This window comes from Panicum virgatum, chromosome 9K (genome assembly GCF_016808335.1).
Source record: "Panicum virgatum strain AP13 chromosome 9K, P.virgatum_v5, whole genome shotgun sequence".
Lineage (NCBI taxonomy): Eukaryota > Viridiplantae > Streptophyta > Magnoliopsida > Poales > Poaceae > Panicum > Panicum virgatum.
The window spans coordinates 54,946,941-54,971,922 of record NC_053144.1 but is presented as its reverse complement, the minus strand read 5'-3'; the positions used below and the strand labels follow the sequence as shown (position 1 = coordinate 54,971,922).

Genomic DNA, 24,982 nt, shown 5'->3' with positions numbered 1-24,982 from the left:
GGATACCTCCGCAAGTATTATGCGCCGGCAGAGAAAAGAAATCAAAATCTGCACCACACGTTTCCAGTGCCAAGCGATCAGTGCAAGCATCAAGTTTGGTTTCTTGAAGAGCAATTAGGGAGCCATTTTCTTGGCCAATTAGTTCACGAACCACGCAGCGTCGGGCCCGAGAGTTTAGACCCCGCACATTCCAAATCAAACAGTTTTCACTAGACATGGTTAACTAGTTAGAGACCAGGGAACCGACCAATAAAAGGCTCAGGGCACCATCACTGGTGCGGCCACCTCCGTTGCCAAAGAGCCCATACCCTTGGGTAGCAAAGCATCAAGGGCTTGGCAATGCGAGATAGTTAGGGTGGAAGAGAAGGTATCCGTGAACTGTTGATATCAAGAGGCATCTGGCGGATGACTGTCCGACGTTAGGCCAAGCTTCTTCATCATCACATTTTGTGCTTGTAATGCCGGCTTTGTAGCACGGTGACGCGACTTTTTCGCCAGCCTTTCGTTGCACCTGATGGCGGTCCCCTGTTGTGGCTGCTTTGATCGATGTCTTGGTGGTGAGGCCGCGATCACCGGAGGCGGCGCAGCCCTGCACACATCATGCAAATTCAGCGGCATTATCGTTTATTGAGGCGTCAGCGAATATGTGAAGCGGCAAGGTTGCCCGCGTCCCCCTAGTGATCGTAACATTGCGAAATTCAGGGGAAGGGGAGCGTATACCAGGGACAGAGCCATGTACATCAAAACGTACCGACTCCAATGCGACCGATGTTCCAGAAAGATGAAGTGAACCCACAGCCTGGTCCACCACGTCAATTGATGCAGAATGACCATTAGGAGAAAGCCGAGGCGATGCAGAGCCTCGCAGCGCCCCCGCGACATTCATGGCCGCTTCAGTCAGCATTGGATCCCATCGATCCTCAAACACAGGCAAGGAGGGGGGGGGGTGCGACCAGACGTTGTCGTCACCATCCTGTCCAACTCTAGAAGTCAGCGGAACCCTCTGTCCAAAGACATCAAGTAACATTGGCTCAAATGCTCTCAGCGAAGGGCCAGGATCATTAGAGGTGATGCGCGTGGCCGCAGGATCCAGCAAGAGCGGGGGGGGGGGGGGGGAGGCTGTGGGTGTGTTTGCACAAGCAGCCATGGCGCTCCGATTTCCCACGACCAAAGCGAAGTGGCAACCTTAGTGGCTCAGTGGAGTAAGCCAGTTGTTCCCAAAAAGTAGTCCTGTTAAAATCCTCCGCGACCAAATGAATAGCTGACTGAGTGGGTGCCCCAAGAAAGGCAGTCCCCATCCTGGTCCAAGCTGAGGACCACCACCAGAGCCAGCAGCATCATCAAATCTTGTTCTTTTCGGCCAAGGCTTGTAGCGGCTCCTTTGTTCAAAGCCAGGATACTCATCCTCGTCACTATCAAAATTATCCGGCGGTGTGCCATCATCAGAGGAGTCACTGGATAGGTTCCAGTCCTGAATTTCAACAATGCGTATATGAACTCGATACCACAGGCCATCGTGTTTTGAATGAATGATTTCATGTGGGCGAAGAAACAGTCCAGACTCCACATACGGCTCAGGCGGTTCCTGAATAAACAGTTTTTTCTCTTGTGGCACCAAATCAGGATGGATACACCATGCGCAAACGAAGAATTTCTTACCATCATTCCCGACCAATTCAGGCGGTGCCTCGACCAGGTCTGAGCAAGAAGTGTCCAGCAAAACTCTGGCAGTGGATATGCTTCTGGCATGTGCTGGGATCCCGCGAAACTCGATTAAAATCCTGAATCGCAAAGATTCCAAGGAAGTCGTAGCCTGTCTACGCCATCTCTTCCAGATCAACTGAAACAGAGCTTCCGTAGGATAATGAGCATGTAGGATTCTATCTGCAGCAGCAGCCATTGTGAATTCCACCAGGAAATCCTCCGGTTCAAAGCAAAAGACCTCATAATCCCCAGGCTGGACAGAAAAGAATTCTTCAAGTAGCATACCGACTTGCAGTGGCGAGACCGAAGGGCGGGTGCCCCCCCACGATAGCGACCAGGGCACAGGAAGAGAGCCTTGCCTCAGCATCATCGACCTCCTGCGAATGCGGAATGAAGCAGAGTTCGGACCGTGGGCGGCGTGAAGGATCTCCCAATGGCTTGGGGGAAGAAGCCGGCGATGGCAGTGTCTCCCACGCAGGGGGACCCTCATCACGAAACGGGGAAGGGACGCAGATCTCCGGCAGTGAGAGCGCGCGACCGGTAGACTGCGACCGCGCCGACCGCGTAGAGTCAGATGCTGGAGAGCGACCACGCCGAGAAGGTCCCGCACCATGCGAGATTGCGGCGACCGAAGGCTGTAGAGGACGGGGATGGGATGCCGCCAGGCGGGCGGGAAGAGGCCACCGCACCCCACCCCTGAGAGCCCGACCGCGCTTGCAGAACCTCGCCTGATGCCCCTCCCAGCCACATTTTAGGCAACGGGACGGAAATCTGCAGACGGCCGCAACATGGTCCCTTGCCAGATAGTTGAAGCAGCGACCAACCAGATCCGCCAGCACGGGTCGGGGAGGGGTACGAGGTTGACGGACCTGCCGGCGCCAACGTCGGCGAACCTCGACCCAGCCGTCCACCTCAGCGGCAGGGTCGGGGAGGGGTACGAGGTTGACGGACCTGCCGGCGCCAACGTCGGCGAACCTCGACCCAGCCGTCCACCTCAGCGGCAGTATCGACGGTTGGAGGCGTACGGGCGACGACCACCTCCGAGGGCGAGGAGCAGCGCCGAGCATCTGCCATGAATCTAGATGGAGCACGCCGGGCGTCAGCCACGAAGCCGCTGGAACCCAGCGTGTGACGCTCCTCCACCTGCGGGGACGCGACCTGCTTGCCTTTCTGGTGAGCCAAAAACGACCGCGGCGAGTCTTCATCACTCGAAGATGCCGAGAAGTGGAGCCAGTCAGGAGTAGAGTCAGAAACTCCTCCCGTCGAAGCAGATCCGGCATGGGGGGTGGGCGACACCAGATGCTGTGCGCCGGGTGACCGGGATCCAGAAGCCTGCGCAAATGCCAGATCCGCCGCCACCGCGGCCGCTGCCAACGGAGGCAGATCCGTCGGTGGGGAGCCGTCACACTCGGACTCATTCTCCAGCTCGCGATTAGCCATTGGATCTGGAGCGAGGAGGCGAATGCGGTGGACGCCGGGGCTGGACCTGCCGCCGGCGGTGGAAGGTGGTCGCCGGGGCCGGGATGGCCGACGGCGATGCGTGCACTGGCCGTCGGGACCGGGGCGGCCTCCGACGGGGGCGCTTGCAAAGAACATGTCACTATTTATAAAATATGACACCATTTATGCTATTTCGAGTGATTTTAGTGACACCATTTATATTATTTCGAGTGATTGTGGTGATCGTATGACAACACAATTAATGGGACTAATGATTTAGTTAAGTGAACATTTCTATATCCCAGGGATGAAGTAAAAAGATCATGCAAAGCAAAACACGAAGAAAGAACTCAAATAAACGCTGAATTGGACGAGTTCTACTGAAATCAGTAGCACCGGAAGAACCGATGCCCATAGCATCGGTGCATCCGTTGGTTGTCGAAAGTTATGGCGCCCTGACATCGGTGCAAGTCTGAGCACCAAAAGGAGATCAAGCGAAGACTAAGTCAAGATAACCAGGTCACCGGTTGAACCGACGGCATCAAGCTAGACATCGGTGCATTGGATGTACTATGTTCCAGAGACAATGTCAAGCCCGCAGGAGCCAAGCTTTTAGCACCGGTTGAACCGATGGTGCTTCGGAGCATAGCATCGGTGTAATGACGTCAGCAAGGACAACGACTACAAGATAATCAAGAGTCACCGGTTGAACCGACACCATAGCATCGGTTCAACCGATGGGTGCCAACTCAGCTGTAGAAGCTTCAGAGAAGCCAACGGCTAGTTTCAGCCTGTGAGTGACCGGAAGAACCGATGTAGAAGCACCGGAATTTCCGATGCCCACGCAGAAAAGCTGCTAACGGCTACAAACGGCTAGTTTGAGTTGGTGGCCTATATATATATGTGCTCCCCCGGCTATTTGAAGATTGCTGGAGTTGCTAAAAGTCATACACACACATCCAAAAACATCTCCAAGCCATACAAGAGCTCATTGATCATATCCTTAAGTTTTAGCACTAGCTTTGTAAAGTGTGAGTGCTAGATTAGCTCTTGAGTGAGTGAACAAGCAAGGTTGAGATCCTTGTGGTTAGTTCTAGAGTGAACCACACTTGTATTACGGTGCGCCAGCCCCTTGGAGCAATTTGTGGCTCGCCGGCAAGTCAACGACCCTCCGGGTTGGTGTGGAGCGACGTCGACGACATTATGCGGGGGACGGAGACCCCTCCTTCGTGGGCAATCTCCCTTAGTGAAGATCGGGGTCAAGGTGACCGTGATTGTGTTCACGGAAGAGACTTGATTGCCGGGAAGCGATACTCTTAGTGAGTGGTTCAACAACGTGGACGTAGGGGCGCCTTTGTGGTAAACCGAACCACGGGATAAATTCTTGTGTCGAGAGTTTGCTTCCTCTCATCCCTCTTTTTAAGCTTCTATTTTTCTTATTGCAACTTGTATGCCTTTACTTTCTTAGTGTAGTATCTTGTTTGGATTGGCTATAGGTTGTAAAACTCTTTTGAGATGAAAGTTGCACACTAAGGTGAACTGTAGTTGCACATCTAAATAGCTTGTTTTAGTTTAAGTTTTGTGCAAACTAGTTGGAGTTATAGGTTAAGGTTTTAATTGTGCCTAATTCACCCCCTCTCCCTCTTAGGCTAGAGCATCCGATCGCTTTCAATTGGTATCAGAGCCAGGTTCTCACTTCTCTCACAAAGAAAACCAATTCCATTGGCAAATTTGTGTTTACTGACTTATTAGGTCGGTAGGCGGTGCTCCACGGTTCGACGGCACTGGCTTCCAACGATGGAAGGTTTTGATGCAAGCTCATCTCCAAGCGACGGGGCTAAACGTTTAGAGAGTAGTGAGTGAAGAGGTAAAAAATAATAGTCAACAAGAGAAGCAAAATGATGTCACCGCCAAATGCATAATCTTGTCTTCTCTTAGTGACAATGTGTTCAATCGTGTTTATTCTTATGAAAATGGTCAAAAGGTATGGAAGACTATCATTGAGAACCATCAGAGCACGGAGGATGTTGCCAACGAAAAATATCATGTTCTTATTGATAAGCTTAATAGCTTTAAGCAACTTGATGATGAGAATGTCGAATCTATGTACTCACGATTGAATACTCTTGTGAATGAGGTTAATTCCTTAGGCGTGAAGCAAATTGAAGATTTGGAACCATTCGCAAGATCCTTCACTCACTCCGAAGGCCGGACAATGATTTGGTGACCACAATTCTATATGAGAAAGAGCTAGACACAATGACACCAAATCAAGTCCTCAACAAGGTGATCGCCCATGAGCTACGAAATGACATCAAGGCAAAAGCGTCATCTTCTTCACCAACACATAGCGCACTTGCATGCAAACATCTCAACATGTTAAAGAAGATGCCCATTAAAGGTAGTTTAAGTGATGAGGAAGAAGAGGATGCAAGAAACTCCTCAAATGATGAAAAAGAGCCAATGAACCCCAACCTCTACAAGCAAGTAAAGAAGATGGACAAATGCATGAAGGAAATCAACTCAATGGGGTATATGGTCTTCCTCAAAGATGGTCCTCACCATCAACTTATGAAGGTTGAGAAGAAGTTCAAGAAGAACAAGCAAAAGAAGGAGAAGAAGCCCAAGCATGAAACATATGCCGTATTTGGTGAATGGGTAAGCGGTGTTGAAGAATCAAGTGCAAGTTCAAGTGATGAATCAAACAAGAAATTCACCACTCGCATAGGATCATCATCCAACACTTGTTTCATGGCAAAAGGTATGGATAGGGATGTAAGTGATGATGACTCCGACTCTCCTTCAATTGATGAATTTTTTGACCTTGTTCACTAGCACCAAAAAGTCATTAAGAAGCAATCAAAAGTTATTAAAAACCTTAATGCTCTCAATAATCTAAATGCTTCTCTTACTACAAATTTTGAAAATTTGATGTGCAAATTTAAATTACTTAGCAAGGAGCATGAAGAGCTCAAATTAAAATTTGAAAGCATTAATGATACTAATGACTCTTTGGAAATGAAGCAAACTATCCCTTGTGCAATTCCTATCTCTAGGGTAGATGCTTCAACTTCTTGCATTAATTTAATTGATGATTCTAGCTCTAACCCTTGCAATGAGAAATTCTATGAGAATATTATTATAGAATCATGTGATGATCTTATTGCCAAGGAAAATGATGAGCTTAAGTAAGAAGTGGAAAGGCTCATGAAAGACTTGTATAGATTGAAGGGCAAAGACATAGAGAGCAATGTCCAACCTTCTCAAGATAACCGTGAAGACATGGTGAAGAAGTTTGAGAAGAGGTCAACCGTGACTTGCTCAAAGTGCCACAAAGAAGGCCACAAGTCCAACAAGTGTCATCAATCAAGGAAGAATCTTCCGGATGAGAAGAACAAGAAGAAGATCACAATCAAGAGTTCTCTCATCTACACCAAGCCCAACCGAAGGAACAAAAGCAATAGCACCTCCTATGTGATAAAAAAGAAGACCAATGACAAGGTAGTTGCTCACAAGGTTGGGAAGAACGAAAGGAGTTGGAACCACTCCATTTGGGTGCCCAAGGACATCATCACTAACATGAAAAGGCCTCAAATGGTGTGGGTTCCAAAAGAAACTTAAAGCCAAGAACGGCTACGGGGGATTTGGAGGCTTAGCTTACTAGTTGAAGTGAAGGTTCAAGCCAAAACAAGCTAAGCTCAATATTTGGACATTTGTTGCCCAAGTCCCCCATAAGGTAATGGAAGCTATATTTCAATTCAAGTATCATGTAGCTCTATTGCTTTTGCTAGAATGTTTGCTTATATTGCATCTCCTAGTGTTATATATGGTGGGTTGCTGTGTCATGATTCTAACCCATAATCAACCTACATGGTTTGATAAGAGTGTAGAAAGCTACACAAAGTCACCCTTCATGGTACATGAACTTCATGAGATATGTATTTCATATGTGTACTATGAATACAAGCTATAGGGTAAACTTCCCAATTATGTCAAAATCAATATGCATACATTTGCTTGGTGATTCAAACACTAAATTCACACATTTAGGGGGAGTTCATCATATGGCTTGCGATTTTGAGACTAACATGTTTGCAAGTCTATCTTTTGTAGTCTCACGTGGAGTTAACACTCTTAAGAGAATGTTCCTCACGATCAATATGAACAAACAACTCTATAAGAGTGATTAGATAGATTGTGCTTCATGCATATTGAGCCATGCTCTATTGAACTTAAATGCTCATATCTGTAACACCCCTGTGTTAATCGTACTCTCTAACCACGTGTTTAATCGCTAATCTTGGCTTAAGCGCGTCATTAGCGATAACCGAGTCCGCGTTTTAATCTTGGTCTTAGCCGTTTTCGATCTCGTTTTTGTCATCGATCCGAGCTCCAAATCAACTTTCGCCCAAAACGAAAGTTGTAGATCTCCTTTTTCTCTACAACTTTTATTTTGGCTAAATTTCATGTTCCCATATGAAATTTGGAGTTTCAACTGGTCAAACTCGGGCTAAAATCATTTAAACGAGTGAACAGAGGAACTCCTGCTCAGCACTCTGACGCCCCCGACGCCCATACCGCCGTTGGCCGTCGGCGAGCGACGCCACGCGTCGGCAATCGCGCCCGACCTCGGCGTGGAGCGCAGCTCTTAGCCACGCGGACGCCTCGAAGCTTCTCGTTCCGTTCCTCCCTTCTCCTTCCTCGGAGCTAGGTCGAGCTCGAGCGGGCAGAACCGAGCGAAGCCGCCGTCGCTCGTCGTACCGGCCGTTCCTCGCCACCCCGCTTCGATTCATCGCGCTCCAAGCCACTACACCTCGCCCCGAAGATCGTCCATCCCTCAACGAACGCGACCGTGCCCTACCCCGACCGAATCGAGCTTGCAGAACGCCATCCACCCTTGAAGCTCCATGCCAGAGCTTCGCCTCTCCGTCGACGACCCACCTCCGGCCTTTCCCCACCCAAAACGAGCCCCCGGTGAGATCCCCCGCGACCTCCTCTTGCTCCCCGTCCGTTTCCCCTTCCGATTCCGGCGCTATCGCAGCCGCAGCGCCGCCGCGCCGCCGTGGCCGCGCCACCGCCTCTGCGCGCACGCCGCCGGGCCTCCCTGCGCCAGCTCGCGGGCCACCGCCGCGCGCCCCGCAGCCGCAAGCCGCCGTAGACCGCTACCCCCGCCGCCTAACCCGCCTCCGCCGCCGGCCGGGCCGGAACGGCCGCGCACCGCCGACGCCTTGCGCCTGCGCCGCCGCGAGCCGCGTCGCGTGCATGGCCTGCCGCGCCGCCGCGGGCGCCGGCCCTGCCGGGCTGCCTGGGCCGCGGGCGGGCCAGGCCGCGCCGCCGGCGAGCCGCGGGAGGGCCCGGAAGCCGCCGCTGCAGCGATGCAGGCCGCCATGCCGGCCACAGCCCACGCGGGGCAGAGCAGAGGAGGGGGCGAGCTGGGCCGGCGCCCACTGGCAAGTGGGGCCCGGCTGTCAGCCCCCCTTTTATCTTTTGTGTTTTCTTTAATTTATCTCGGCTGAAACGTCGTAATTGCATAGAAATTCGTAGAAAAATGCTAAAAATACAAAATAAATTTTGCTAGGTTTCTAAAATCACAAGCTTCTGAGGAAAAATACTTGTGCCTATGAATTATCACTTTTGCTGTGATGAAAATTCAGTTTGCTTTAAACCTTGTTTAATTATTGTCGGTAGTTCCATGGCTCTAAAAATTATGAAAAATTCGCAGTGGCTTTCTCCTTTCATGTGTAGCCCAATGTAAAAGTTTCATGACCTATTGCTATGCACTTTTGGGTAGATCTTTTTATGTTCCTTTTACCATGCTAAGGGTTATTTAATGCTTTGTTAGCAGCATTTAATGTTGGAAAAATTCTGTGGCATGCTTTATCGTTATCACGTTAAGCTGGTAAATTCTTGTTGCTAGAGCTTGTATACAAGTTAGGTTTTTACTTATATCTTTGCTCCTAGCTACTCTTTTCTTTATGTAGTTGTTGTTAGTTGTTTATTTCATGCATGTGTAACTTTAGCAAAGCTAGTTCTGTCTCACTCCTTGCTGCTCTAAGCAAGTTAGTAGTAGTTGTTTTGGAAGGAAACACTTCAGGCTAAATGTTTGAACTTTGGATTCGCATCATAAGCTCTTATGCATTGCTCTGTGTCCTAACGGTTGCATAGCATATTTTATTCGTGTAGACGCCGCGAACAAAGCTGTCCACGAGCTAGTTGCTGAGCCGGTCCAGGAGTCACGAGCAGGAGAGCAGCAGGAGGACGCCGTTGAGCCCGCTCCAAAGGTTTTCGTTAACCCCGCTGACCTACAAGGCAAGCCCCGGAGCATAACCATAATTTAAATTATTCAATGTTTATTTAAGTACTGTGCATTTATGTTCTAGTAGTTGAATGGAACCATAGTATGCATGTTTTCCCTAGGTACCGTGGGCCTATACTAGTATGCAGGTGTCGATAGAAATGCTCTGCTAAGTAGGATTTCGGTAGAAGTCGAGTGATTACTGTCACTCGCGAGTTTTAGGATCTTGATTCCTTAGCTTTGGCTTTGAAATGCGCTGATGAGTAAAAAGATTGGAGACTGGGCAGGAATGAGTTGAAATATTGCTATGGATTAGATGAGAAAATGAACTCCCGCCTGTGTCGATTGAGGACCGTACCGTTGTTGGCCCTGATGACTGAGTTTGAACAGTACTAACCACATGCCGGAAGTAGGAGGTAGTCGAAACCGGTAAGCTAATTACCTGATTTGCAACGATACTTTGAATCGCGACCTGCTATTCTGGGAGTGGGATGATGGCGGGTGTTGGATTGTATGTCGCCTCCAGGTTCTCTGGGAGTTCGCCGTGAGGGACCCTTCACCCGGGTTTTGGCAGGCGTGATTCAGACGTCGGGGTGATGATGGGAACAGTTGACGTGTGTGGCCCGACGGGGTTTACGCGTGTCGTGTGAGTTAGGTCCACCTTGCAAGGTTAAATCGGATCGATTCGCCGTCTCTCTCGGTTAAGAGAACCTTGGTCACTGCGTCACATCGTAGTAAGAAGTGGAATAAGTATTGAAGGTAGCGGTGGAATGTTGCACCTGTTGTTTGAAGACTTTAATCTGATCTACTATGTGTGCTCTAGATGTTAGGCGAATATAGTTAATACTCGCTATACTAAATGGAGCTAAAATATTGAAAGTAAGGACTCACTGCTAGTAGCCTTTCAGCAAAAGAACTCCAGAGCTAAAAAGCTTTGCATGTCGAGGTAAGGGGCTAAGTATACCCAAAGTCGGGTAAGCCTTGCTGAGTATTAGCATACTTAGGGTTGTTGTTGTAACCCTCTTGAGCAGGTTGCGTTCCCGCTGACTTCGAGGAGGTATGTGCGTCCTGGATTGGACAGCCGCTTCCTCCGGGTTGGACCGTCGACTGGGCCCCGTCTTCCCAGTGAAGATTGGGCAGGTTGGCATCACATCGGTGGGCAGGATGTGGAGCTCACCTTGTATCGTCGTCGTGGTTATCGTATTGTATTTCGAACTCAGTTTTAAACTTCCACTGTGTTTTAAACTCTGTCGTTTGTATTCGAACCTTTTATGTAAAACCAGTGTTGTAAATTAAATTGAAGATTTCTGTATGCTGGTATCACCTGTGCTCGTCTTCGTACGGGTCTAAGTGCAATTGTGATCCTGGAGTACAGTAGTTTAATCGGGATTTTACCCGACAGCCTGTCAGGTTACACCGTTTTAAGTGCACAGTGACTTGATTAAGTATTAAGATGATGGTTAGTGCATTTAAGCCGGTTTAATTTGGACGGTGCTGCTACAGCTGGCATCAGAGCTCTAAATTGCACTGGGGTGATTACTGGTGTACTTAATTACGTTAAGTAACTCTTACCTTGCAACGATTTCGGGTTTTTCGAAAAGTTGACGCTAGATGCGCTAAGGAATAAGATAGATAGTTCGTATGCCCTAAATATGTTATATAAGTTAGGTGGCAACTAAGTATCTATTTTATTCCAGCACTTCCAGCTTTTACTTTTTGTTAAACCTTACTTCTGTAACGACGCACCTACGCTGAGGTAAGCAAGGTAAGCATTCTGGTAGTCCTTTTTAATAGCCCACGTGTTTCATACGTGCGCGGGTCCCATATGATGAGCATACGAGGAGGTGATAAGGCTCAATTCAAACGAGCCTGTCGCTATCTGCCGCCTGATATGGAGTGTGGATTTCATGCTGTGTGATTGTGATCACGGCCATTTCGTAAGGCAATGTTACGAGATGTAAACCTGTCATGCGGTTGGCCATGACCATGACCCTTGGGACACGTCTACCCTTGGATGTCCCGTAAGGCGAGTGTACGGGAAGTGAATACGTTGTTATGACGTATGCAGCGCTGCCCACTCAGCGTCGAACGTCTGGGTGCCATCTCTATAGTGGATGGTAATGTATGTGTGAATATGTGGGAAACTGCATATGCGTTACCCGTGTGGCGTAGGACACATGGGGGCCGTTCGTGTGTGCTGGCATGAAGGGTCCAGAAATGGATATTTATATCTGTCTCTACGTTCTTCTGCAGGAAACTAACCACGTAAGCGCGTTATAAAATCCTTGATCGTAGGAACGACTAGTCTATATATAGGGAGAGTACGTAATTGTGCCACCGATTGTTCTCATATACCATATTTTGGTACTTGTTTGGGTGAGAAACGCTAGAACGTGGCATGCATCTTGCATCTTGCATTCCTGAGTTGTTGTTTGTTTTGTTGCTTGCGGTTGCGCTTCATAAAAATTTATTTTGATCGCTATGTTTTACTATGCCTTGTTCAAAAATTTATTTATGTTGCGTTGCCAGTTTAAACCTGTTTCTTTTGAAAACTGTGGCTTACGTTAGCGCTATGTGTTCTTACAGATGGCTAGCTTCACGCACGTGATCGTGGACGCTGAGGGTTGGGCGCACTCCAATGCCCTCCACACCGGCCACTTTCCTCGTCTGCTGTGGCAGATGCTCAGGGCGTTTGACTACACTGAACCCCCACAGTACTCTGGACATGAGTCTAGCTTGCTGGGCACCGAGCGCTGTCAGATGATCGCGAAGATCCCTGCGTGCCCCGCTCGCTTGGAATGGGACTCGTGGCAGCTCACTGTCTATGGTAGGAAGCTGGCAGACTCCTGGGAGATTGCAACTAGGAAGGCTATTGAGGAGTTCTCAGAGAAGCATAATGCAGAGGTGATAGATACTCCTTACAGTGTGTTTCCTCTGAAGGATGAGACTACTCAGGCCTATGCAGATCGGGTGAACCGCAACCTGAACTACATGATGCCCGACTACAATGTCAGGACAACCCTCTCATTCAGCTATTCCTCAGCGTTGGTCAACATGTATGAGCAGCTTCGCGAGGAAAATGCGATATGAAGGAGCAAGGCTCGAGAGGCTCACCTCCATGAGCAGCACATGATTGGTACCCAGGACAAGATCAAGACCCTGAAGGCCAAGTCTAGAGCAAGGAAGATAAGGATTCAAGAGTTGCAGGAGGAGCTGGAGAACAGGACTCAGATGGTGTAGCACCTGGAGGGGTAGCTTCAGCAGGCCCAGGAGTGGATTGAGGACGCCCAGGCTCAGGTGCAGGCAGCAGCAGAGATGGAGGCTGAGGCAGCCGAGGAGGAGCAAGAAGAAGAAAAAGAAGAAGAGGACCCTGAGGAGATCGAGGGAGTGTCTGGAGTCGAGTCGGGACCTGGGACTCCGTGAGGACGAGGATGGATAGTGTTGATTCTCCCCTTGCAGTGTAGCCTAACCGTAGGATAGTTGGGTAGGATGACCAACATAGTGCTCTAGGCTAACCTTGGGTTGAGAATTCTTTTGTGGCTCAGTAGTTCGAGTCATGTAGGATAACCCCTCGCTAGTATGGTGTGTAGCCGGGTCGTGCAAGACCCTTCTTTTAGTAGCGGTGTGTTCTCGGGTCGTTTGTGAACCCTTATCTAATGTTAGTTTGTTGCCGTAGCACGGCTTGGTATTGTACTGAACTTTGTTTCAAATCAAGCAGCGTGGTGGCTTAATGTAAATTTTACTTCCGCAACGATCTTTTCTGTTAGTGTGTGAAACTTCAACTATGAGTTGTGTTTTGACCGTCTCCGAAACTGATTTATTGTTGAACGATGTTTAGTATTGCATACGTTAGAGCTACTCTGAACGAAACTTGTTGAGTTGAGGCGGTTTCAACCAAAGCAAGTTAGTTTATCTTCCCTTGGTGAACCATATCGCGAGGGGAAGGATTCATGCTGTGTGTTCATATTATATATGCACATTCTTTAAATTGCGTGAATTAGTCCTGATAGCAAAATGGCTAACCAGGGGAATGATTATTTTGCAGATGGGTGATAATCATGACAATGAGAATCACGAAGCACTGCCCCAACAACCTCCCTCTTTGGCTCAAGCTGTTGCAGCTCTTATCGCTGACCGCAACGAGCAGACGGAATTGATAAGGCAACTGGTGCAAGCCCAAGTTAATGCCGGCAGAGGTCGACACGCTCCCCCACTAGCACCAGCAGAAACTGACTATGTCGGTTTTCTGGCCACCCAGCCTCCTCTGTTCCATAAGGCCGATGATCCCCTTGAGGCTGATGCCTGGATTCGCACCATTGAGGATAAGTTCAGCATCCTCAATTGCACAGAGATGGACAAAGCCGCCTTTGCAGCGCAACAGCTACGAGGACCTGCGAAAATATGGTGGGTCAATCACAAGGCTCTACTTCCCGCTGGTACACGTCTCACCTGGGATGAGTTTGTGGCAGCTTTTAAAGCCTACCACATCCCTGCAAGTTTGATGAGGAGAAAGAAGGCAGAGTTCCTAGCCCTGAAGCAAGGGAACAACACTGTGCTCCAGTATGCTCAGACTTTCAATCAGTTATCCCAGTATGGCGGTTTCCATGTGGATACTGATGAGAAGAAACAGGATTGCTTCAGAAGGGGACTTAGCACAAAGCTTCACGACAAGTTAGCCCTCACCACATGCAACAACTTTACAGATCTGGTTAATAAGGCCATCACGTAGGAAGATGCCACGTTGGCGCACAAAGCTGATAAGAAGAGAAAAGCACCTGCTGGATCCTCCAGAAATGCACCCCAGAGATACAAGCTGGTTCAGAAAGGGAATCAGCAGGCTTCAAACCGCCCTCCACAGCAGGGCCGTTGGGTCGCTAGACCACCACAGCAACAGCAGCAGTGGGCACCCCGTTTTCCGGCACAGCAGCAGAGGCCTTTAATGTTACAAGGTCCTCACCCCAACAACTACCCCTGTTACAATTGTGGTAACCTGGGGCACTTTGCACGTGACTGCCGTCTGCCACCTCGGCAGAATAATTACAAGACTCCTGCGCTGAGTCAAGGTTCCAGTTAGAAGGATCAGAAAAAGAAGATTGTACCTGCCAAGACTGGTTGTGTGAACTACACCACTCTGGAGGAAGTCCCGGAGGGCACCCAAGTGATGGCGGGTACGATCTCCGTTAATCACTGCCCTGTTACTGTGCTATTTGATTCGGGAGCATCCCATACCTTTATCAGTCAAGCATGTGTAGCACGGCTTAATTTGCAAGTAACCCACATGATAAGACCTTATATCATTCATACACCGGGCGCACACTTAAGTACCAGCCAATTCGTTCGAGGTGTGCCCCTTGACTTGAACGGGACGATTTTTCCGACCACACCCATTGTCCTTCCAAGCCAGGGGATAGATGTCATACTTGGAATGAATTGGATGAAGGAACATGGTGCTATCATCAATACCTCCTCTCGTGTTATTCAGTTAAACTCTCCCACATTTGGTTCTATGGATATTCATCTTTCCCAGCGTGAAATTTCCACCACTGTCATATACCATCTTGAAGGGAAAATTCTAGAAATAATTCCGGTGGTTTGTGAATACCCCGATGTGTTTCCGGAGGACTTGCCAGGCATGTCTCCTGATCGAGATATTGAGTTTGTCATTGAGTTACAACCTGGCACAGCGCCCATATCTCGAAGGCCATATAGAATGACTCCCAGTGAGTTAGCTGAATTAAAAATCCAATTACAAGAGTTGCTGGATAAAGGTTATATTCGACTGAGCACCTCACCTTGGGGATGCCCGGCTCTGTTCGTAAAGAAGAAAGATCACGGGCTGAGGCTATGTGTGGATTATTGACCTCTGAATGCAGTCACAATCAAAAACAAATATCCACTTCCCCGTATTGATATTCTTTTTGATCAACTAGCTGGAGCTAAAGTATTCTCAAAAATAGATCTAAGATCTGGTTATCATCAAATCAAAATCAGACTGGTGGATATACCAAAAATAGCTTTCTCTACTCGTTATGGTCTTTACGAGTATTTGGTAATGTCTTTCGGATTAACCAATGCTCCAGCTTATTTCATGTACCTCATGAATTCGGTATTCATGCCGGAGTTAGACAAGTTCGTCGTGGTCTTCATTGATGATATCTTGATCTACTCCAAGAATGAGGAAGAACATGCTCGTCATCTTCACATCGTACTTCAGCGTCTGAGAGAGCACCAGCTTTATGCCAAATTCAGCAAGTGTGACTTCTGGCTGAAGGAAGTGCCATTCCTCGGTCATGTCATATCTGCTGAGGGCATCTCTATGGATCCCAATAAAGTATAGGATGTACTCGATTGGGAAGCCCCAACCTCAGTTCCTGAAATCCGCAGTTTCTTGGGTTTAGCTGGGTATTATCGTCGATTCATCCCAGAATTCTCCAGAATTGCGAAGCCGATGACTGAACTTCTTAAGAAGGGTGTCAAATTCTATTGGAGTGCTCAATGTGAGGAAGCTTTCCAGAAATTGAAAACACTTCTCACTTCAGCTCCAATCTTGGCCCAGCCAGACACTACAAAACCATTCGATGTCTACTGTGATGCCTCAGGCACATGACTCGGTTGTGTCTTGATGCAGGAGAACCGGGTGATTGCTTATGCATCTCGATCGCTCAAGCGTCATGAAGAAAACAATCTCACTCATGATCTTGAATTAGCAGCTGTCGTCCATGCTCTAAAGATATGGCGACACTATCTTTTAGGTTCATTGTGCAACATCTATACTGATCACAAGAGTCTCAAATATCTTTTCACTCAAGCTGATTTGAACATGCGTCAAAGAAGATGGCTTGAGCTGATTAAAGATTATGAGCTCGAAGTGCATTATCATCCAGGCAAGGCAAATGTAGTTGCCGATGCGCTAAGTCGCAAAGCTCACTGTCATTGCATTTCAGCTATACCATTAAGCGAGTCTCTTTGCTATGAAATGGAAAAGCTGAATTTAAGCATTGTACCACATGGCACATTGGCTCATCTAGAGCTTACTCCTACTCTTCGTGACCTTATCATCACGACACAAAAGCAAGATAAAGGGGTGAAAGAAATTCAGAGAAGACTATCAGAAGGAGACCCTAAAGTAAATTGCTTCCACCAGGATACTGAGAATGTATTATGGTTCAAGAACCGATTAGTGGTGCCTAAGAATTTTGAGCTCAGAAAACAGATCCTTGATGAAGCCCATACTTCACGACTATCAATTCATCCGGGTAGCAACAAGATGTATCAAGATCTGAAGCAACAATTTTGGTGGACTCGGATGAAAAGAGAAATAGCCAAATATGTGTCAGAGTGTGATATCTGTCGGAGAGTCAAGGCTAGTCATCTCAGACCAGCTGGAACTCTTCAACCCTTAAATATTCCAGAATGGAAATGGGAGGATATAAGTATGGATTTCATCGTCGGCTTACCTCGAACCCAAAAGGGTTACGACTCTATTTGGGTTGTAGTGGATAGACTGACCAAGTCGGCACATTTCCTCCCAGTTAAGACGACGTACTTGACCAAGCAATATGCGGAATTGTACATGGATCGCATACTATGTTTACATGGTGTGCCAAAGACTATCATTTCCGATCGAGGAACTCAGTTCGTTGCTCGTTTTTGGGAGCAATTACATGCTTGCTTGGGAACGCATCTTATTCGCAGCTCTGCATATCACCCTCAAACAGACGGCCAAACCGAGAGGATAAATCAAATTTTGGAAGATATGCTCCGTGCTTGCGTCTTGACTTATCCACAGAAATGGGATCAATGCTTGCCGTTAGCTGAATTTTCTTATAACAATAGTTATCAAGAAAGCATCAAAATGGCACCATTTGAAGCCTTATACGGTCGTCGATGCCGTACACCTCTCAATTGGTCTAAAACCGGAGAAAGAACAATCTTTGGGCCCGACATGGTTCAAGAGGCCGAAGAACAAGTTCGTCTTATCCAAGCCAACTTAAAGAGTGCACAATCTCGGCAGAAGAGCTATGCAGATAAAAAGAGAGATCCACTCGTCTTTAAGGTCGGTGACCACGTTTATCTGAAAGTATCACCTTGGAAAGGCATGCAAAGATTCGGAATAAAAGGGAAGTTAGCTCCCCGCTACATCGGTCCATATCCAATTGTGGAACGATGCGGTCCTGTGGCTTATCGGTTGAATCTTCCAGCGAATCTTTCTGCAGTTCATAACATCTTCCATGTGTCACAACTCAGATTGTGCCTTAGAGTTCCGACTGAAGTTGTGGAAAGTGACTCGATTCAATTAGAGTCCGATCTCACTTATCCTGAGCACCCTATCAAGATTATTGATCGAAAGGATCGAGTTACTCGTCGCACCACCAACCGAATCTACAAAGTTCAATGGAGTAATCACTCTGAAGAAGAAGCCACTTGGGAGAAAGAGGAATTTCTAAGGTCCAAGTATCCGGACTTTTTAAATGCTCATCCAGGTACTACATCTTCGAAACCTTCCCGCCTGTTTGAATTCTCTCGTGCGTGAATCTCGGGACGAGATTCTTTTAAGGGGGGAAGGCTGTAACACCCATGTGATAATCGTACTCGCTAATCACATGTTTAATTGCTAATCTTGGCTTAAGCGCGTCATTAGCGATAACCGAGTCCGCGTTTTAATCTTGGTCTTAGCCGTTTTCGATCTCGTTTTTGTCATCGATCCGAGCTCCAAATCAACTTTCGCCCAAAACGAAAGTTGTAGATCTCCTTTTTCTCTACAACTTTTATTTTGGCCAAATTTCATGTTCCCATATGAAATTTGGAGTTTCAAATGGTCAAACTCGGGCTAAAATCATTTAAACGAGTGAACAGAGGAACTCCTGCTCGGCACTATGACGCCCCCGACGCCCATACCGCCGCTAGCCGCCGGCGAGCGACGCCACGCGTCGGCAATCGCGCCCGACCTCGGCGTTGAGCGCCGCTCTTAGCCACGCGGACGCCTCGAAGCTTCTCGTTCCGTTCCTCCCTTCTTCTTCCTCAGAGCTAGGTCGAGCTCGAGCGGGCAGAACCGAGCGAAGCCGCCGCCGCTCGTCGCACCGGCCGTTCCTCGCCACCCCGCTTCGATTCATCGCGCTCCAAGCCACTGCACCTCGCCCCGAAGCTCGTCCATCCCTCCACGAACGCGACCATGCCCTACCCCGACTGAATCGAGCTTGCAGAACGCCGTCCACGCTTGAAGCTCCACGCCGGAGCTTCGCCTCTCCGTAGACGACCCACCTCCGGCCATTCCCCGCCCAAAACGAGCACCCGGTGAGATCCCCCGCGATATCCTCTTGCTCCCCATCCATTTCCCCTTCCGATTCCGGCGCTATCGCAGCCGCAGCGCCGCCACGCCGCCGCCTCCGCGCGCACGCCGCCGGGCCTCCCTGCGCCAGCTCGCGGGCCACCGCCGCGCGCCCCGCAGCCGCAAGCCGCCGTAGACCGCTACCCCCGCCGCCTAGCCCGCCTCCGCCGCCGACCGGGTCCGAACGGCCGCGCGCCGCCGCCGTCTTCCGCCTGCGCCGCCGCGAGCCGCGTCGCGCGCGCGGCCTGCCGCGCCGCCGCGGGCGCCGGCCCTGCCGGGCTGCCTGGGCCGCGGGCGGGCCAGGCCGCGCCGCCGCCGCCGCGGTGCAGGCCGCCATGCCGGCCACGGCCCGCGCGGGGCAGAGCAGAGGAGGGGGCGAGCTGGGCCGGCGCCCACTAGCAAGTGGGGCCCGGCTGTCAGCCCCCCTTTTATCTTTTGTGTTTTCTTTAATTTATCTCGGCTGAAACTTCGTAATTGCATAGAAATTCATAGAAAAATGCTAAAAATGCAAAATAAATTTTACTAGGTTTCTAAAATCACAAGCTTCTGAGGTAAAATACTTGTGCCTATGAATTATCACTTTTGCTGTGATGAAAATTCAGTTTGCGTTAAACCTAGTTTAATTATTGTCGATAGTTCCATGGCTCTAAAAATTATGAAAAATTCGCAGTGGCTTTCTCCTTTCATGTGTAGCCCACTGTAAAAGTTTCATGACATGTTGCTATGCACTTTTGGGTAGATCTTTTTATGTTCCTTTTACCTTGCTAAGGGTTATTTAATGCTTTGTTAGCAGCATTTAATGTTGGAAAAATTCCGTGGCATGCTTTATCGTTATCACATTAAGCTGGTAAATTCTTGTTGCTAGAGCTTGTATGCAAGTTAGGTTTTCACTTATAACTTTGCTCCTAGCTACTCTTTTCTTTATGTAGTTGTTGTTAGTTGTTTATTTCATGCATGTGTAACTTTAGCAAAGCTAGTTCTGTCTCACTCCTTGCTGCTCTAAGGAAATTAGTAGTTGTTGTTTTGGAAGGAAATACTTCAGGCTAAATGTTTGAACTTTGGATTCGCATCATAAGCTCTTATGCATTGCTCTGTGTCCTAACGGTTGCATAGCATATTTTATTCGTGTAGACACCGCGAACAAAGCTGTCCACGAGCTAGTTGCTGAGCCGGTCCAGGAGTCACGAGCAGGAGAGCAGCAGGAGGACGCCATTGAGCCCGCTCCAGAGGTTTTCGTTAACCCCGCTGACCTACAAGGCAAGCCCCGGAGCATAACCATAATTTAAATTATTCAATGTATATTTAAGTATTGTGCATTTATGTTCTAGGAGTTGAATGGAACCATAGTATGCATGTTTTCCCTAGGTACCGTGGGCCTATACTAGTATGCAGGTGTCGATAGAAATGCTCTGCTAAGTAGGATTTCGGTAGAAGTCGAGTGATTACTGTCACTCGCGAGTTTTAGGATCTTGATTCCTTAGCTTTGGCTTTGAAATGCGCTGATGAGTAAAAAGATTGGAGACCGGGCAGGAATGAGTTGAAATATTGCTATGGATTAGATGAGAAAATGAACTCCCGCCTGTGTCGATTGAGGACCGTACCGTTGTTGGCCCTGATGACTGAGTTTGAACAGTACTAACCACATGCCGGAAGTAGGAGGTAGTCGAAACCGGTAAGCTAATTACCTGATTTGCAACGATACTTTGAATCGCGACCTGCTATTCTGGGAGTGGGATGATGGCGGGTGTTGGATTGTATGTCGCCTCCAGGTTCTCTGGGAGTTCGCCGTGAGGGACCCTTCACCCGGGTTTTGGCAGGCGTGATTCAGACGTCGGGGTGATGATGGGAACAGTTGACGTGTGTGGCCCGACGGGGTTTACGCGTGTCGTGTGAGTTAGGTCCACCTTGCAAGGTTAAATCGGATCGATTCGCCGTCTCTCTCGGCTAAGAGAACCTTGGTCACTGCGTCACATCGTAGTAAGAAGTGGAATAAGTATTGAAGTTAGCGGTGGAATGTTGTACCTGTTGTTTGAAGACTTTAATCTGATCTACCATGTGTGCTCTAGATGTTAGGCGAATATAGTTAATACTCGCTGTACTAAATGGAGCTAAAATATTGAAAGTAAGGACTCACTGCTAGTAGCCTTTCAGCAAAAGAACTCCAGAGCCAAAAAGCTTTGCATGTCTAGGTAAGGGGCTAAGTATACCCAAAGTCGGGTAAGCCTTGCTGAGTATTAGCATACTCAGGGTTGTTGTTGTAACCCTCTTGAGCAGGTTGCGTTCCCGCTGACTTCGAGGAGGTCTGTGCGTCCTGGATTGGACAGCCGCTTCCTCCGGGTTGGACCGTCGAGTGGGCCCCGTCTTCCCCGTGAAGATCGGGCAGGTTGGCATCACATCGGTGGGCAGGATGTGGAGCTCACCTTGTATCGTCGTCGTGGTTATCGTATTGTATTTCGAACTCAGTTTTAAACTTCCGCTGTGTTTTAAACTCTGTCGTTTGTATTCGAACCTTTTATGTAAAACCAGTGTTGTAAATTAAATTGAAGATTTCTGTATGCTGGTATCACCTGTGCTCGTCTTCGTACGGGTCTAAGTGCAATTGTGATCCTGGAGTACAGTAGTTTAATCGGGATTTTACCCGACAGCCTGTCAGGTTACACCGTTTTAAGTGCATAGTGACTTGATTAAGTATTAAGATGATGGTTAGTGCATTTAAGCCGGTTTAATTTGGACGGTGCTGCTACAGCTGGCATCAGAGCTCTAAATTGCACTGGGGTGATTACTGGTGTACTTAATTACGTTAAGTAACTCTTACCTTGCAACGATTTCGGGTTTTTCGAAAAGTTGACGCTAGATGCGCTAAGGAATAAGATAAATAGTTCGTATGCCCTAAATATGTTATATAAGTTAGGTGGCAACTAAATATCTATTTTATTCAGCACTTCCAGCTTTTACTTTTTGTTAAACCTTACTTCTGTAACGACGCACCTACGCTGAGGTAAGCAAGGTAAGCATTCTGGTAGTCCTTTAGAATAGCCCACGTGTTTCATACGTGCACGGGTCCCGTATGATGAGCATATGAGGAGGTGATAAGGCTCAATTCAAACGAGCCTGTCGCTATCTGCCGCCTGATATGGAGTGCGGATTTCATACTGTGTGATTGTGATCACGACCATTTCGTAAGGCAATGTTACGAGTTGTAAACCTGTCATGCGGTTGGCCATGACCGTGACCCTTGGGACACGTCTACCCTTGGATGTCCCGTAAGGCGAGTGTACGGGAAGTGAATACGTTGTTATCATCGGTTAAACCGACGTAGGGCAAAATGAACTCACCGGTGCAATCACAGAGAAGGTCTACGGGCTAGGGTTTTACACCGGATTAACCGACGCTAAAGAAATTGCATACGTCGGTGCATTGACAGATGAAGACCGAGGAAAATACATACACCGGTTGAACCGATGATGCACCGATCAATCTCATCGGTTCAGTTGTCCAGAGAGGTGATTTTTCATGGAACGTTAAGGAGTTACACTCACCGGTTAAACCGACGATACATCGGTTAAACCGACGATACACCGGTTGATTGCCAACGGCTAGTTTTCAACTGGGCAGTTTACATACACCGGTTGAACCGGTGATGGCTTTGGAGGTACGTCGGATTAACCGGCGTTAAGTATTTTTCTGGCAGCTTTTCTCCAACGGCTATATTTGCTTGGGCTGCCTATATATACCCCCAAGGCCGGGTCATTTGAGGTTGCTGGAGACCATACAAGCATACAAGAGTAAAAAATCATCTCCAACCATCCTAGAGCTTCATTATACATCATATAGGCTTAAGCACACTTGTGAGAGTGCTTAGTGCTTGTAATAGGGATTAGTTCTTGCGAGAGCTCCCTTGAGAGAAGCCTTGCTGCGGCAAGCAACTTGTGATCCGTCGTGTGACCCTCCATCTTGGTGTGGAGTGGCAATGACACTTTGTGCGGGGGGAAGAGGAGGCCCCCTCCTTGGTGGAGAAGCTCCGTAGTGGATTTCGGCTGGGTGACCGAGAGAGACGGTGGCGGTGCACGAGACTTAGTGTCTTGTGGGCACTTGCCTTTGCTTGCCGGCATCGCCTTGGTGGCGTAGTGCAAGACGTGATCGGAAGAGCCTCGGTGTCCCGTGGACGTAGGCGTTTGTGCCGAACCACGTTACATGACAAGTGGATCAAGTCAACATATGAGAGAGGAGTAGCAAATAGGGGGAGGAACAAAGGGGCATCCAAAGGGGGATCATGGTTTTACGGGGAGCCAAACTGTCTTTGGACGATGGTAAGCATCTAAGTGAGTGTAAGTGGTTAAATTTGTCAATTCTTGCAAATTTTATGCTTGCTTTGATTGTGTTGTCATCAATCACCAAAAGGGGGAGATTGTAACGAACATGGCACCATTTATGCAATTTCAAGTGATTTTGGTGATCGTATGACAACGCAATCAATGGGACTAATGGTTTAGTTAAGTGAACATTTCTAGATCTCAGGGATGAAGTAAAAAGGTCATGCAAAGCAAAACACAAAGAAAGAACTCAAAGAAACGCTGAATTGGACGAATTCTACTAAAATCAGTAGCACCGGAAGAACCGATGCCCATAGCATCGGTGCATCCGTTGGTTGTCGAAAGTTCCGATGCCCTGGCATCGGTCCAAGTCTGAGCACCAAAAGGAGATCAAGCGAAGACTAAGTCAAGATAGCCAGGTCACCGGTTGAACCAACGGCGTCAAGCTAGGCATCGGTGTATTGGATGTACTATATTCCAGAGACGATGTCAAGCACGCAGGAGCCAAGCTTTCAGCACCGGTTGAACCGGTGGTGCTTCGGAGCATAGCACCGGTGTAATGACGTCAGCAAGAGCAACGGCTACAAGATGATCAAGAGTCACCGGTTGAACCGACACCATAACATCGGTTCAACCGATGGGTGCCAACTCAGCTGTAGAAGCTTCAGAGAAGCCAACGACTAGTTTCAGCCTGTGAGTGACCGGAAGAACCGATGCAGAAGCACCGGAAGTTCCGATGCCCACGCAGAAAAGCTGCTAACGGCTACAAACGGCTAGTTTGAGTTGGTGGCCTATATATATGTGCTCCCCCGGCCATTTGAAGATTGTTGGAGTTGCTAGAAGTCATACACACACACACCCAAAAACACCTCCAAGCCATACAAGAGCTCATTGATCATATCCTTAGGTTTTAGCACTAGCTTTGTAAAGTGTGAGTGCTAGATTAGCTCTTGAGTGAGTGAACAAGCAAGGTTGAGATCCTTGTGGCTGGTTCTAGAGTGAACCACACTTGTATTACGGTGCGCCGGCCCCTTGGAGCAATTGGTGGCTCGCCGGCAAGTCAACGACCCTCCGGCTTGGTGTGGAGCGGCGTTGACGACATTGTGCGGGGGACGGAGACCCCTCCTTCGTGGGCAATCTCCGTTAGTAAAGATCGGGATCAAGGTGACCGTGATTGTGTTCACGGAAGAGACTTGATTGTCGGGAAGCGATACTCTTAGTGAGTGCTTCAATAACGTGGACGTAGGGGCGCCTTTGTGGCAAATCGAAACACGGGATAAATCCTCGTGTTGAGAGTTCGCTTCCTCTCATCCGTCCCTTTAAGCTTCCGCTTTTCTTATTGCAACTTGTATGCCTTTACTTTTTTAGTGTAGTATCTTGCTAGGATTGGCTATAGGTTGTAAAACTCTTTTGGGATGAGGGTTACACACTAAGGTGAACCATAGTTGCACATCTAGATAGTTTGTTTTAGTTTAAGTTTTGTGCAAACTAGTTGGAGCCATAGGTTAAAGTTTTAATTGTGACTAATTCACCCCCTCCCCCTCTTAGGCTAGAGCACCCGATCGCTTTCAGAGCGCTCTCAGCTAGAGAGAGAAACTAGAGAGATAAGTGACTTTTGGCACATTGTTACGTGTAATAGTCGTCAGTTCTCCCACCTCGAACTTTAATCTGATCTAAAGAGGGGGGGCGCTGCCGCGGCTGGAAGATCACCGACACCAATGTCCTCACCACAACGAGGACGTCCCCGACGCCAGACGTCACTGTGCCGCCACCACTGCGACCTTGCCATCCACCAAGTTTGTCAACTATTGCGCCTCCTCAACAGCGATGCTATGGACGATGGCATGCGGCTGCCGCGACTACAAGTGAGGTCTTTCCTTAGTTAAAGTATCCCTCTACTCG

General features: G+C 48.4%; 2 protein-coding genes across 2 annotated transcripts; both read right to left on the bottom strand.

Moving 5' to 3' along the window:
- Positions 1-79: 79 nt before the first annotated feature.
- LOC120652414 lies at positions 80-1,104 on the bottom strand. Its single transcript, XM_039930228.1, has 2 exons — positions 721-1,104; positions 80-589 (listed from the first exon to the last, which is right to left on the bottom strand). The coding sequence occupies exons 1-2, from the start codon at positions 1,025-1,027 to the stop codon at positions 570-572; spliced, it is 327 nt and encodes a 108-aa protein (XP_039786162.1). The 5' UTR covers positions 1,028-1,104; the 3' UTR covers positions 80-569.
- A 413-nt stretch (positions 1,105-1,517) lies between these two features.
- Positions 1,518-3,266, bottom strand: LOC120652413. The gene is made up of 2 exons (XM_039930227.1): positions 2,698-3,266; positions 1,518-2,615 (listed from the first exon to the last, which is right to left on the bottom strand). Exons 1-2 carry the CDS (start codon positions 3,142-3,144, stop codon positions 1,977-1,979), a joined length of 1,086 nt encoding a protein of 361 aa, XP_039786161.1. The 5' UTR covers positions 3,145-3,266; the 3' UTR covers positions 1,518-1,976.
- Positions 3,267-24,982: the final 21,716 nt, after the last annotated feature.

Bases quoted from the DNA above. Each gene is read 5' to 3' on its own strand.
- LOC120652414 (XM_039930228.1), bottom strand. From the start codon at position 1,027: ATGTTACTTGATGTCTTTGGACAGAGGGTTCCGCTGACTTCTAGAGTT. The intron at 590-720 runs GTATACGCTCCC...TGATGTGTGCAG, and splicing joins TGTACATGGCTCTGTCCCTG to GGCTGCGCCGCCTCCGGTGA.
- LOC120652413 (XM_039930227.1), bottom strand. From the start codon at position 3,144: ATGGCTAATCGCGAGCTGGAGAATGAGTCCGAGTGTGACGGCTCCCCA. The intron at 2,616-2,697 runs GTGGACGGCTGG...CCTGCCGCTGAG, and splicing joins CCGTCGATACTGCCGCTGAG to GTGGACGGCTGGGTCGAGGT.